Source organism: Equus przewalskii, chromosome 10 (assembly GCF_037783145.1).
Source record: "Equus przewalskii isolate Varuska chromosome 10, EquPr2, whole genome shotgun sequence".
Taxonomy (NCBI): Eukaryota; Metazoa; Chordata; class Mammalia; order Perissodactyla; family Equidae; genus Equus; species Equus przewalskii.
In genome coordinates this window covers 15,732,395-15,747,667 of record NC_091840.1, presented here as the reverse complement: position 1 = coordinate 15,747,667, position 15,273 = coordinate 15,732,395, and the positions used below count along the sequence as shown (strand labels likewise).

Here is a 15,273-nt window from a genome sequence, read left to right as displayed (position 1 = left end):
TAGATTGACTGAATTTCTTCTTGTGATGAATTCAGTTCTTCCCATTCTGTCAGTGTGGTCATGGCAGAATGGCTGCTATTCTGAGACACTGGCTGGGGGATTAGACTCTGCCCCATCCCATCATGCTATCTGACAGCCTGACTCATCACCTTTAACAAAATAAAGAGCACCTTCTCTATGCCAGGGGCCATGACGCTCAAGTTGCTCACAGTCTACTAGAGAAGACATCCACATAAACAAATATTGGCAGTGTTGTGCAATAATAGGTGTGTTCAGGCTTACTGGTGGCACTGAGGAGTTCGTGATGACCTATGACTGAGTGGGAGCCGGAGCGGGTTAGGGAAAACTTCACAAGATGAAGGATGCTTGAACTGGATTTTAAAGGCTGAGTAGGAGTTCTCTGCGAATAGGGAAAGACATTTAAGGCAGAGAGAACATCCATGTACAGATCTGTAGAGGTAGGAAAGAATGTGGTCCTATTTGGAGAATTACAAGTTGATGTGGGGTTTTGTATGGAGAATTTTGGGAAATGTGGCTAGAGAAATAAGCAGGAGCCAGATCAGGCAGAGTCTTTTGTGCTTTGCAGAAAGTTTAGACCTTACTCCCATTTGAGACTTTGGAAAATTTACATAGAGGGAAGTGATGCTCACAATTGCCTTTTAGGAGGCAATGAAGAAAGTGCTTCTGAGTAGCGGGTGAGACAGGGAGTCACTTCACCTATTAGAATAGTCAAAGTGAGAAAAAAACCAAATCCTGAATTAAGCAGCAGCAGAGAAGAAGACAGGGCACAAGTGAAGAGACTTAAGAGACAGGATAATCAGGATTCAGTAGTCTATTGACTGTGAAGGATGACGAAGAAATAACTCCCAGATCCCATGGGTTTGGACACCAGGCTCTAATGGCTCTAGAATTTTGAAGTCCAAGCCAGTTCCCAAGCTTGTGCCCCTACGTGGTAGGATGGAGAAGGAGGTCCCATCCCCACTGCTACTCAAATGCTGTGAGTCCTGGATGAATACTCCCCCCAGTTATTTTTATTTTCATTCTTTGCTCATGTTGGGCCATTTCAAGGGAAGAGAAGAAAGGCAAATTGTGATTGGTTCAGTGAGCCAGGACTTAGTGAGTGCCTGCCATTGTGTTAGCAGACAGAGCTGGGGGTGGCAGTGGGTCTGTGAAGAGAAGTTTAAATTTTATGTGGCAAAAAGAGCACCTGCTGGCTCTGTTAGAACTGTTCTATATGCTCTGATGTGGGATATTTTATGGGAAATACACGATTCTTGCTCTTTGGTTTTTAAGGGGAAAGCTGGAGAGTAATACTGACTGTGTCCATCTTGATAAGACTGGGTTATACTGCAGTAACAAACCCCCAAATCTTGGAGACTGAACACAAAAAAAGTTTGGTGTTTTGCTTACATGAAGTCCTTTGGAGGTTGGTCAGCCCTCCTCCATTTGTAGCTATGTCGTCTAGAACATGTGGCCTCCAAGGTCACCTTGGAGGGAGGGAAATATGTTTTTCAGGATAGTCCTGGAAATGGCTTACTCACTTCTGCCCATATCTGCCCAATTTAGTCACATGGTTCCAACCTAACTTCAAGAAGGTCAAGTAATGTAGTCCGTGTGCCTAGGAAAAAGAAATAAATGGTAAATAAATCATAATGTCTCTGCCACACTGTCAAATAAGCAAAGTATCTGGAATAATAACCAGTGTGATCTCATTCATTGAGAGCTGTTAGTACTGGACAACACTTGTTCAAACCTAACAGAAGGATCCCTTCAGCCAGCCTCTAGTGTCCACGGTTCATTGTTAATGATTTCAATGATCTTGACAACGAGGCCTTTAGAGATGGTTCAGTCCCCTGTGAATTTATCATGAGACAGTAAATATTAGCTCAGACTGAGAAAGTAAAAATCCACCCTGCCATTCATCACAAACACACATAAAACCAGCTCCAAAGTTAACAGGAAACAATTTTTCTCCCAAGCACGCACTGCAACTTAAAGTGTCATAACAATTCCCTTCTCTGAGTGACCACAGTTTTTTTTTAATTCACTGGGAAACTTTGTTCTCTAAAATCATAGATATCAGAAAGTTTGCTGTTTGAAATTATATCAGTGAGAATGTAGCTTTACAGTCTTGCTTGGAGAATCTAAGTCACTTTGACAGGGAAGGAGCCTTGATTTCCAGCCCAGGTGTAGAGCTTCAGAGCAGGGGTTTCTGCACACAACATTCCACATTTATCTTAACTCTGTAATTTCCAAGGAAACTGAACCCTGGGTCCACTTTGCAGTCCAGAGCTGATGTTGATCCTCTTCTTATACAGTTCTGTGTTCCTTTGAGCCTATCAAGCTCTATTTCACTGAAATTTCACCTAAGCTCCACCCTTCCCCATAATCCTGTAAGAACTGTCTTTTCCTTTGTCTGGTGACAACCCCCCCATTCCTCTGGTTTGCAGTCTCCCATGTTGGCAGCAAGTCAGCCTGCCTTCCTTGGACTACAGGTTTGCCCGGTGGACTTAGGCTGATTAGATGAGAGCAATCTCAAACTTTGTTTTGGCCTCTATGCTTATTTGAAATTATAAGTTCCATTAATTTTATTTTTACTACTCAAAGTAACAAACTATGTTTCTGCAGTTTTATTGAGATATAATTGACATATAACATTGTATTAGTTTAAGGTGTACAATATAGTTTTAAATTACAAAACAATACTACGTATGAATAGCTAGTAAGCACAGGAAAAGATGCTCAACATTGTTAGTCATTAGAGAAATACAGATCTTCGACTTACAGTGGGGTTACATCCTGATAAATGCATCATAAGTTGAAAATATTGAAAGTCAAAAATGCGTTTAATATACCTAACCTACTGAATGTCATAGCTTTGCCTAGTTTACCTTAAACATGCTCAGAACACTTATGTTAGCCTACACTTAGGCAAAATCGTCTAACACAAAGCCTATTCTATAATAAAGTGTTGACTATCATGTAATATTGTATTGAAAGTGAAAAACAGAATGGTTGTGGGGCCGGCCCCATGGCCAAGTGGTTAAGTTCGTGTGCTCAGCTTCAGTGGCCCAGGATTTCGTCGGTTCAGATCCTGGGCGCGGACATGGCACCACTCATCAAGACATGCTGAGGTGGCATCCCATGTAGCACAACCAGAGGCACTCACAACTAGAATATACAACTATGTACCAGGGTGGGGGCTTTGGGGAGAAGCAGAAGAAGAAGAAGAAGAAGAAGAAGAACACTGGCGACAGATGTTAGCGCAGGTGCCAATCTTTAAAACAAAACAAAACAAAAAAACAACGGTTGTATGGGTACAGAATGGTTGTAAGTGTATCGGTTGTTTACCCTTGTGATTGCGTGACTGACTGAGAGCTGTGGCTTGCTGCCACTGCCCAGCATCACAAGAGAATATCCTATTGCATATTGCCAGCCCAGGAAAAGATCAAATTTCAAAGTACCATTTCTACTGAATGTGCATTGCTTTTGCACCATCATAAAGTCGAAAAACTGTAAGTTGAACGATCGTAAGTCAGGGACCATCTGTACAAATGAAAACCACAATGACATACCACATCATGCCTACTGGGATGGCAACAACTATAGTCAAGAAGAGATGAAAAGTGTTGCAAGGATGTGGAGAAAATGGAAACCTTTTACATTGCTGATGGGAATGTAAAATGCAACCATTTTGGAAAACAGTCTGGTAGTTCCTCAAAAGTTTAAACATAGAGTTACTATATGACCAATCCGTTCTACTACTAGGTATATACTCAGAAATGAAAACATATGTCCACATAAAAACTTGTACATGAATTCATAACAGTATTATTCATAATAGTCAAAAGGTAGAAAGAACTCAAATGTCCATCAACTGATGAATGGATAGATAAAATGTGGTATAATCATACAATGGAATATTATTTGGCAATAAAAAGGAATGAAATACTGATACATGCTAAATATGAATGAACCTGAAAACGTTATGCTAAGTGAAAAAAGCCAGTCATAAAGGACCACGTATTGTATGATTCCATTTACGTGAAATGTCAAGAATAGGCAAACCCATAGAGACAGAAGTAAACTGGTGGTTGCCAGCTGTGGTGATTGTGATGGCTGCACAAATCTGTGAATATACTAAAAATCATTGCATCCTTTAAATTGGTAACTTATATGTGAATTATATGTTAATAAAGTTATTTAAAAAAACGAACTGTGCTGGGCACAGGAATACAGCCCTGCTCTCAAAGAATTTAATATGGCAGAGACAAACATTTTGATATAAAAAAGGTAAGTGCTACGGAACAGACATGCATGAAGGATTATGTGAGCACACAGAGTAGGGCATCTGAGCCTAACTGGACAATTTAGAGATGTTTTCTTCTGGTGGGCAATGATGCCTGAGCTGAATCTGGAAGGAAAAACAAAAACAATCCAGGTGAAGTGAAGTAGAACACAGACCAGCAAGGACACAGGTTTGTGCTTAATACAGGAATTGGGAGAAGTACTAGGAGCAATCTGGGGTTTCTAACCCGCCAAATACAAGGAGGAGAGTGCCAAGCCCAAGTAGCTTGGATAATAAACAATAATAAAGGAACAATTCATAAGTGAACTATTAGTTACAGCTAAAAATTCAAAGGAGAACTTGTAAGAAGTCTTTGCCGAGGTGACAGCTGAGCTGGGTCTTGACACATGATAAAGATCTTACGAGCGAGACAGTGAAGAACCCTCCAAGCAGAGAGAAGCAAAGAAGTGATAAAGAATTTGTATTCAGAGTACAGTGAGTAACTCCCACCAACCAGAGTGTAGTGTCAGGACATAAGACAGGAAAAATGAGTAGATCTGAGATTATGGAAGTTCCTATATAATAATAACTAACATAAAATCTATGCTTATGTAATTTGCATCCATTATCCCATTAAATCCTCGAAAGGCCGTTCTACAGATAGGGAAACTGAAATATAGGAAAATAAAAGAACTTGCCCAAGGTTACACTTGTAAGTGTAATAACCAGGGTTTGAACCCACCCAGTCTAACTCCAGAGGCCACAGGCTTAATTCTCACACAGTCCTGTCCTCTAACACACCAGATCCTTTGGATTTAGTCTCACCAGCATGGGGAGCCACTGAGAAGATTTTCAGCAATTGCCACTTTGTTTCTTCTCTATCTTCTCCTCCTAACGGCCTTGGTTTGCTCTTTGGGGTAAGCAGAGAGAAAACGGAGAGGGAAATTTGATTCTCTCTCTCTCTCTCTCTCTCTGTGATTGGGCACATCATCTCTGGGCAGCGGTTAAATTATACATTTCTTTGCAACAATAAAACTTTTATCATTCTGGACCTGCTCAGAGTTGGGAAGCAATTCGGAGGCAAAATCAGTTTCATAACTCAGATGTATCTCTATCAGAACATTGTGGGAAATGAATACTGAGCTCCCCACGCAACCAGGAGGGATTGAGCATGGAATCGCTCCACCTCGGCCCCGGTTCTGCGCAGTTGCGGGAGAGGAGCGAGTACCGTGCGACGGCGGAACGGATTTTTCGGGCTCTGCGGACGTATTTTTGGAACGGACCGGGGAAAGGAAGTGTGCTACACTACCGAGAGTACCCACTCCCGGCTTCGGCGGAGACGGTGCGGGGTGGTTGACATTCGGACTACCCGGGGAGGGCCGGGGCCTTTGGGTCTCCGGTAACGGGTGGAAGCGACCGTAGGCTCCAGAACTGCTTGTTTCGGCGGTAGACGCAACGTACTGACCTTGGCCGCTGCTCTTTCGCTGCTCTTGCTGACCTTGGCCCAGGGTCGAAGCCGATGGCAGCTTGGGGCGCCCTCAGCTTGAGCAGGGCCGCTGCCCCTTGCTTGCGGACACGAGTCCCCGGGACCCGGGCGGCTCTTCCGCGCGCCCCACTGGCCTCCTGGCCTGAGACCTCGGGCTGCAGCCCCTCTCAGGGTAGGACGCTGCACCTCACCGCGGCGGTCCCCGCCGGGCACAACAAGTGGTCCAAAGTCCGGCATATCAAGGGTCCCAAGGACACTGAAAGAAGTCGCATCTTCTCCAAGCTCTGTTTGAGCATCCGCCTAGCGGTTAAAGGTAAGAACCTGACGATCACCTGCCCCTGCAGTCTCTGTGCCCAGGGCCTCGCTTGCCTCCCGGAGCTAGGTCAGGGCCTACTCCGATCCTTGGCTCTTCATTTTGTTTTCCTTCCCCAGTTCCCACCGTTGCCCACCTCATAAGCCCTCAAAACACCTACCTACATCCCGTGTCCCCGCTCACCTTTCCAGACGCCAAGCGTCTGTCACCTTGTCACGGAGCTGCTCTTAGGAAGATAAGATGGTAAAAGTGACTTCATCCTAGTCTGTAGCTGGGTTCTTCATAGAAACAGACCCTAAGAGTAAAGTCACGTGTGTATCTCTCCTGAAGAGACAAATCAAGCTGTCTGCAGTCCCCTCTGGTAGCACATAGGTTGTGGCAGGGCATTGAGTAAAGTTATTACTTGCCCAGGCCTCAGTTTGCTTCCTTAGGGTTTCCTGAGATACATTTTCTTGGAAGGTGGGTTTGCAACAATGTCTCTTCTCAGTTGTATAGCCACTGTAACAAGGCTTTTTTGTATTGAATATCAGATATATGTAGGAGTGGACAAGCCCTGTAAAAAGCATGGACTTTGGAGTCAGGAAAACTTGGTTTCTGTAACTTACTAACTGTATGACCTTGAGCAAATGGCTTAACCTCGTTGAATTTCAGTTCCCTTCTGTAAAACAGGATAGTGCTCACCTTGAAGTAGTTTCTGGCACATAATAGGCACTCAGTAAATATTTATTTACCTCTAGAACTCATGCCTGGTATTTCTCTTTGCTTCCTTTTCTTCTAAATTCTTGATGTTGAGTTCAACCTAGACTATTGAGTGTTTGTTATGTGCCATGCATTGATAATACAAGGATACTGACATATAGCTCCTACCTTCAGAGACAGCATGATTTCGATGTCATATGAGTATTTCAGTAATTATGCACAAAATAGTAGAGTCAGAGCAAGGGGTACTAATAAGTCCAGAAAATGTGGTACTATTTACATCCCTTCCCTCTTCATCTGATGCAAGGTGATGTTTGCTGAAACCTAGCAGAAAGATATCCATCCTTAAAGACAGAGTGAATTAGAAACTACTTTTCCAGGGGGCCAGCCCTGTGGCCGAGTGTTAAGTTCACGCACTCTGCTTCAGGGGCCCAGGGTTTCCCCTGTTCGGATCCAGGGCCCAGACATGGCACACTTAACAGGCCATGCTGAGGCAGCATCCCACATGCCGCAACTAGAAGGACCCACAATGAAAATATACAACTATCTATTGGGGGAATTTGGGGAGAAAAAGCAAACAAAAAAAAAGATTGGCACAGTTGTTAGGTGCTAATCTTTGAAAAAAAAAAAGAAACTACTTTTCCAAAATACTTCTCCTTCATATCCCATTCAAACTCTGGATAAACTAACTGAGAGCTAAGTGGTGACATGGTACTCTTTTGGCTTGTGGGGTGGAGGGGGCAGAAATCCCTTTTTATTCCATGCTGTAATGAGATGTCTTTACTCTTTTCTGTCTGTCTCAGAAGGAGGCCCCAACCCTGAGCTCAACAGTAATCTGGCCAGCATCTTAGAGGTGTGTCGCAGCAAACACATGCCCAAGTCAACAATTGAGGCATCGCTGAAAATGGAGGTGTGTCCTCAGTTTGACATTCTTGTTATTGATCACAGCCCCTCTAGGGTCCATGTCTGAAAGGCCACCAAACATTCCTTAAATTATCAGAGAGAAGAGTAGCATTGTGGTTGACATCCTCAACCCAGAGCCTTCTAGTGGCTCTCTGTCCTTGGACATTGGTGATGGGAGCACAATCAGGAATAGGATGGGTAGATAATGTACAGAACCATACAGCCTAGGACTGCTTAGTCAAGTTGTGAGGAGATGGGGTAGAAGGAAAAGGCACAGTGTGGGGAAAGCCCTGGTGTTAAATTGAGGAAAGGTTTGTTTTTCTTTTTCAGATATGCCCTAAAGGAGAAAAGCCAGTAGAAAAGGGAAGACTGTGGGTGATAGTGATGGTGGGACGGCTAGGGATGTAGATCCCGGTGTGGGAATTACCTTTGAGCCAGGTGAGGGGACACCACTTCCTCTGGGGCAAGTAGGAAGGATCTGAAGAAGTCATAATCATCTTAAAAGCTAATAGTTATTGAGTGCTTACTCTAAGCCAAGCACTTTGGTAAGAATTCTGTATGCATTATCTCACTGAATCCTCAAAACAGTCTTAAGTGGAAACTGAGGCACAGAAAGATTAGGCGACCAAGTCACACAGAACATGACAGACTTGAAACCAGACAGTCAGACTGCAGAGCCTGTGCTCTCTCCATTATACATACTGCCTTCGTGAGGATTTTCCCCTGCCTGGTGGTCCTTCATTTCCCTTGTAAAAGAGGAAGAAGTCATCAGTTGAGAGTCGCTGGGAAGGCAGCAGGGCTTGGAGAGAGTGGTGAAGATCCGATGCATGGGCAAGGGATGAGCAGAGGCAACATGGGACATCCAGATGAGATTGGTCACTAAAGTTTTTGATTGATTGTTTAAATTTTGCGGCCACGCTATTGTCAGTTGCGCTTATGATAGGGCCCAGGTCTGTGCAATTTCCCACAGCAGTACTCAGCAGCGCAGGGGTAGGAGCATTGAGACTTCACAGGTGGGTTTAAGGCAGGATGGGGTATAAGAGGATGAGTCTTGGTGGGAGTGACTAGGGGACAGATGTGGGATTTAGCAGGGGGCAGAGGAGGGGAGGAAACAAAACTGGGAGATGGCTGATTGATTGTTCAGGGACCAGAAAAATAGACTCCCTTCCAAGGAAGGGGTGGTACCTCCAATTACCTCAAAAGTTGGTCCCAAGGACCTCCTCTCAGAGGGTGGGGACAAAAATAAAGACTTGAAAGCCTAGGCTCTAGCTGAGAGAGCTCATCCAATAAAGTCAACTTTGTGGTGTCTGTGGTTCTGGGCTGACATGTAGGAGGGAATTGGGAAATGGGAAAATGTGTAATGTTGTTTATTGCAGAAAACCAAGGATGTTTATTTGCTGTATGAGGGTCGAGGCCCTGGTGGCTCTTCTCTGCTCATTGAAGCATTATCTAACAGTGGCTCCAAGTGCCATTCCGACATCAAACATATCCTGAACAAGAATGGGTAGGTGTGTGTCTGGAGAGAGTAGAAGGGGATGGACCCTTGAGATTCCAATTCTTTGCAAGGAAAGTACTGTTGTTCCTGGTAGAGTTTCAAGTTTTAAGCACACTTCATATTTAACAGAATCCAAATGGGATCATTTATTCTTCTTTAATGTGTTCTGTACTAGGCAGGATCCAAAAGACTTGTTCATCAGGTGTAGAAAGGCCTCTTCATCCCATCATCCCATCTACAGCCATATAATGTCCAGGTCTTAAAATGTACCACCAGGACTGGAATTTTTTTTTTCTTTTTTAAATATTTTTTTTATTTTTTCCTTTTTCTCCCCAAAGCCCCCCGGTACATAGTTGTGTATTCTTCGTTGTGGGTTCCTCTAGTTGTGGCATGTGGGACGCTGCCTCAGCGTGGTCTGACGAGCAGTGCCATGTCTGCGCCCAGGATTCGAACCGACGAAACACTGGGCCGCCTGCAGCGGAGCGCGCAAACTTAACCACTCGGCCATGGGGCCAGCCCCTGGAATTTTTTTTTTTAGTGAGGAAGATTGTCCCTGAGCTAACGTCTTTTACTAATCTTCCTCTTTTTGCTTGAGGAATATTTGCCTTGAGCTAACATCCATGCCAATCTTCTTCTACTTTATATGTGGGATGCCGCCACAGCATGGCTTGATGAGTGGTGTGTAGGTCCTCGCCTGGGATCCGAACCCACAAACTCCGGGCTGCTGAAGCAGAGTGCACAAACTTAACCACTGTGCCACTGGGCCAGCCCACCAGGACTGGAATCTTAATGGCACAGGAACTGATGAGCAAAGTCTTTGCATCCTCTAAACTCCAATCAGGGCAGAAAATAGAGGGTGGGGATATGTTTGGATTGTTCCTTTGCCCAGCAGTAGCTGCATCTTCTCCTTCAGGAAAAGAGCTGCTCCACGTCTGTCTGTACTCCAGAGGCTGGGTGGGAAGTAGAGTGTTAGAATGCAGCGCTTCGTGGTGGCTGAGTGTCTAAAGACATTCACTCTGACTTGTTTCCTTTCCTACCAGGGGAATGATGGCTGAAGGAGCTCGTCACTCCTTTGACAAAAAGGGGGTGATTGTGGTTGGAATGGAGGACAGAGAGAAGAAAGCTGTGAACCTAGAGCGTGCCCTGGAGCTGGCAATCGAAGCAGGAGCTGAGGATGTCAAGGAAACTGAAGACGAAGAGGAAAAGAACATTTTTAAAGTGAGTATGGGGGCCAGCCTGGTGGCGCAGTGGTTAAGTTCACACATTCCGCTTCAGTGGCCCCGGGTTTGCCAGTTTGGATCTCAGGTGCAGACCTACATACCACTTGTCAAGCCGTGCTGTAGCAGGCGTCCCACATAAAATAGAGGAAGATAGGCATGGATGTTAGCTCAGGGCCAGTCTTCCTCAACAAAAAGAGGAGGATTGGCAGCAGATGTTAGCTCAGGGCTAATCCTCCTCAAAAATAAATAAATAAAATAAATAGAGTGAGTATGCAGCCTTAGTGTTTGGTGGACTTCTGAGAGGGTCCTAATAGATGCATTAAGGCATGTCTCTCAGTTTCCTCTTTCCTGCACCTGGGGTGCAGGTGACATAAAGAGTTCACATATTGCACAAACACTTATTAAGTGAATAATGGATAGGGCTCACTCTACTGAGGACTATGGGAAAGATTCAGAACGCTGAAAACTATTTCTCTGCCAGTGAAGAGCTCAGACCCAGTGATACATTATAATAGTTCCATTCAGGTCTTACAAAGTTCTCTCCAGCTTTGTCCTGTTATTTTCTGACTCCTCACCTCCTGACTTTCCTTTGTCCCTAGTTTATTTGTGATGCTTCTTCACTGCATCAAGTGAGGAAGAAGCTGGACTCCCTGGGCTTGTGTTCTGTGTCCTGTACGCTAGAGTTCATCCCCAACACAAAAGTGCGACTGGCTGACCCCGACCTGGAGCAGGCTGCTCATCTCATCCAGGCTCTCGGCAACCACGAGGACGTGATCCAGGTCTATGACAACATTGAGTAACCGGGCTCCTTCCAAGGCAACTGGCAGCCTATTCTGGAGCACAGGCTTCTGTAGCATCCTCTGAGACTGAAGCAGGTGGGGGGCCTAGCAGGTTAGGAGGCATAAGACCAAGACTGCAGCTCTGTGGCCAAGGGAATCACCACATCTCCGTGGGGCCTCTTTATCAGCCCTGCTGGTGTCTCCGAGCCCTCCTGGATGAGTGCCCCCACTCCCTCCTCAATGCGGGGTGGAGCCAGCTAGCTGATCAGACTCTGATCTCAGAAAGTTGGCCTTTGCGGGGATGGTAGGTGCCCGGAGGGCCCATGTACTAGAAACTGCTCGGAAATAATAAGAGTGATTGATCTGGTTTGCTGCATTGCTGTTGTATGACCCTTGAGTTTTCCTGGGTTTGTGTCCAGTTGTTGGGACCCTCTTAACTTCCTTTCAGGTCTATAGGCTTAGTTCCACTGCTTCATTCCTAGGACTGTTTTTTGATTGACCATAGAAATGTAGCTCTCCAGGCACTCTGCTCCACTGCTGGTCTAGTGGCCTAAACCTATCATTCGTTCATGCAACTAATATTTATTGAACACCTACTATGTACCAGAGACTGCACTTATCAGGAGCACAAGCTGTTTAATTGGTACCCTGTGTTAGATCCTGCTCTAGGACATAGGGCCTCAGAGGGAAGACACAGGACTGCTCTCCCCCGAGCTGTCCCAAGGCAATGTAAGCTGCTGCACACGCATCCTTGTTCTCTTCATGTGGCCTCTGTGCCCTGCTTCTGCCAGGGATCTTAAGGCTCTAACCCAGTAGGAAATCAAGTGCCAATGATAAGGGACTCCCAGGCCCTACTTTGCCCAGGCCCCTGTGTGTTCTGAGATTAGTCAGAGTGGACCTGTCAGCAGGTTGGACTGCTCTCAGAAAAGGCAATGCCAAACTAGTTTTGAAAGCTGCTTGGTCCCTAGAACGCCAACTCTAGCTCCTTTTCATCACTGATGCCAAATGATGGAGCACTGGGAACTGGAGAGGAAAGGAGAACAGAAGGAAGGGTGAAGGGCTGAGTCAGAAACCTAGCCAGGTGGGAAATAGGGTCCTTGCTGCCTTTTGCTCCTAAGAATTGCTCCTGGCTTTAGAGAGACCAGGAGTGCCAACCACTGGTGCTGTAGCCCATCAGACATGTTGGGCCTGGAGTAGCTGTTTGATCCTGTTATTCACCTACTTATAAGTTGTTTAAGGCAGTTCTGAGCTCAGAGTCATTTTCCTGAAGGAGTCAGGTAAATGAGGATGGAAAAGAACAAAAGCAAATTGGGTATAAATGATAACTTCAGCTTCTAGGTAAAACAGATTACTAACTCCACAATGACTTCAAAAACTGGAGAGCAAAGGCTGGGGGAAGGAAAATAATCCATGAAATAATCCATGATCATGCCAAAGCGTACGCTCTCATACCTCATTTCAGAATCCTGATACTACCTGAGATTCTTTAGTTTTTATAAGACATAACTCATCCAAGGATCTGAATAGCACTTCATTAAAATAGGGCAACTTAAAGTTTAAATGCTGTTTTGTAATTTATAAGATACTTTCATATGTTATTTATTTGTTTTTCATATCAAACCTATAAAATAGACCAAATATTTTATGCACAGTCTCATACCAAGCAGGTGAGAACAGGTCTAATAGTACATCTTATATTTATAGACCTTGGTTTATAAAATAGCTCTGTTTTGTAAATGTTGAATATAAATTAATTTAAATACTCCGATAATTTCTGATCTGAGAAATCTGCACTAAGGGAGCCTACTCTGGGAGGGAACTTGGCTACTCATGTGAATAGTCCTCTAATCTAATAGATAGGATTTGTTAATATGGATTCTTGTGTAACCAATTTTCTTACATCAAGGCATCCTAGACGACTCGGTACTGACCCCTGGCGGTGCCCTGCAGTCTTCCCTGCAGTTAATACGGGAAAGGTGGAAATGAAACCTTACTCCAGATCTGGTAAAGAGACCTTTAGCCACATAAGTTAAACAGTTAAATAAGTATATAACTGAATAGTTAAATAGAGAGGGTATGAGTTATTCTGCCACTAAAAATTATTTTTCAAAGAATATGTCAGAGAAAATGTTTACAATATAATGTTAAGTGGAAAACAAAGAGGCAAAACTATGTGTATAGTATGGTCCAAATTTTTAAATATATATCATACTGTATATATGAACTTTTTTTTTTTTGAGGAAGATTAGCCCTGAGCTAACATCCACTGCCAGTCCTCTTTTTGCTGAGGAAGATTGGCTCTGAGCTAACATCTGTGCCCATCTTCCTCCATTTTATATGTGGGACACCTGCCACAGCATGGCTTGATAAGTGGTGCATAGGTCCGCACCTGGGATCCGAACCCATGAACCCAGGGCCACCAAAGCAGAGTGTGTGAACTTAACCACTATGCCACCAGGCTGGCCCCATATATGAACTTTCTGAAAAAGACAAGAAAACTTGTTATCTCTGGGTGGTGATATTATTACTGAGTTTTATTTTCTAAAATCATGTATTATTTTTATCAGGGAAGAAATTTTTAAAGAAAGAAAACATCACATTGTTGTCCAACTAGGGAGACTGCATGTGAGAGGCCAGGAGTCAGGCACACCTTAAAGTCAGAAGAATGGGGTCTGGTCCTGGGTCACCTTTGCCTTATCTTTGGTCATTGTCTTAGCAACACAAAACCATTCAGTGCCTTGCAGCTGGCTGGGACTCACTTTCAAGTGTCCTTTCAGTGGATGGAGGTATCTGTGACAGATTCTGTCCATAGCCTTGACTCTTACAAGAAGTGCTCATGGAGTACATAGCTGCCTGTCCCTGCCCCTCACTCATTGCCACCCTGCCACCCCCACCCCCGCCCCAGCCCTAACTGATTTGAACAGGAACAGTGAAGGCTCTGCCTCCAGCCAACTATGGAAATTCAACCATGTGGTCGAGTTTTTTTTTTTCTCTCTGAAATTTAGAACATAGCAGTCAATAAAGCTTCAAACTCTAAGAGACCCCAACTTCTAGATTTTTATTTGAATCCCTGGGGACTCCTCTGGAGACATTCTATGAAGAGAAAATAAATGAGCCAACAGGTCTGGCAAAAGAGAGTGTTAAGATAGATACCACACTAGTCTTAACTGAAATCACTTTCTCTCTTATCTATCCCCAGACAGTGAATAGGATAGCAGTTTTCACTTTTCCTCTTTTTGTCTTTCTTTTGTCTAGGGTAAAAAGGTAACATTTATTGTTTATTTAAAAGTCAAACCTTACAGAAATATGTAACAACAACAAAAAAGTCCCATCTAATCCTATCTCTTAAGATACAACAACCATTAACAATCTACTCTATATTATTCTAGTCATTGGAACCAGTCTGCTGGAGAACAAATTCTGACTGCCAATTGCTAGCAACCTTGGATGAGAACTTAACCTCTGCACCTATTTCTTCATCTATAAAATGGGGATAATAGTACCTATTTCATAGGGCTGTTTTGAGAAAAAAGTTAATATATGTTAAGAATTTAAAACAGCGTCTAGTAATAGTAAGTGTTCAATAAATGTTGGCCTTTTTTCCCACTAAGTATGAATGAACATTTTTAAAAATTGAAATGTGATCACCCTTTACATTTCTGCTTTATAACCTGTTTTTTTTTTCTCACTTCCGAATATATCCTGGACACTTGTTGGTATTAGTATGGAGAAGTCTGCTTCATTCTTTTTGGGAGCTACATAATATTTTATTGTATTAATTAATGTGCCTTAATTTATTTAACTAGTCTCCTATCAATGGACATTTGGATTGCTATCTTACAAAAGATGCTTCAATAAACATTCTTTACCTTTGCCCACTTGCAAAGTATTAAATTTATAGACTAGAATTTCAAAATGAAAGAGATTTTCCTTTAGAATAAATGTCAATAATATATAAAACATCAGGGTTGTAAAAATTTTCCATGAGATGTACATCATTCCTTAACAATGCAGATAAACTAACTGGTTGAATTGGTAATCTGAATATATTCCACTTCACCTCTAAATTAAAAGAATTTTCATCAAATCA

The 15,273-nt window shown here is 43.6% G+C and overlaps 1 protein-coding gene across 2 annotated transcripts; it reads left to right on the top strand.

Moving 5' to 3' along the window:
* The first annotated feature begins 5,130 nt into the window (after nucleotides 1-5,130).
* On the top strand, nucleotides 5,131-15,273 carry TACO1 (translational activator of cytochrome c oxidase I). Of its 2 annotated transcripts, none has more exons than XM_008518316.2 (5): nucleotides 5,131-6,087; nucleotides 7,590-7,696; nucleotides 9,066-9,193; nucleotides 10,225-10,402; nucleotides 11,004-15,273. In XM_008518316.2, the coding sequence occupies exons 1-5, from the start codon at nucleotides 5,808-5,810 to the stop codon at nucleotides 11,202-11,204; spliced, it is 894 nt and encodes a 297-aa protein (XP_008516538.1). In that variant the 5' UTR covers nucleotides 5,131-5,807; the 3' UTR covers nucleotides 11,205-15,273. The 2 variants fall into 2 exon arrangements, with proteins under 2 accessions (XP_008516538.1, XP_008516539.1); XM_008518317.2 differs by having other exon boundaries at nucleotides 5,563-6,087; nucleotides 7,593-7,696.

What these genes read in the sequence shown, in the direction of transcription:
- TACO1 (XM_008518316.2), top strand. Translation starts at nt 5,808, where the DNA reads ATGGCAGCTTGGGGCGCCCTCAGCTTGAGCAGGGCCGCTGCCCCTTGC. An exon ending in CATATCCTGAACAAGAATGG is followed by an intron (nt 9,194 to 10,224) that starts GTAGGTGTGTGT and finishes CTTTCCTACCAG; the next exon opens with GGGAATGATGGCTGAAGGAG. An exon ending in AGGAAAAGAACATTTTTAAA is followed by an intron (nt 10,403 to 11,003) that starts GTGAGTATGGGG and finishes CTTTGTCCCTAG; the next exon opens with TTTATTTGTGATGCTTCTTC.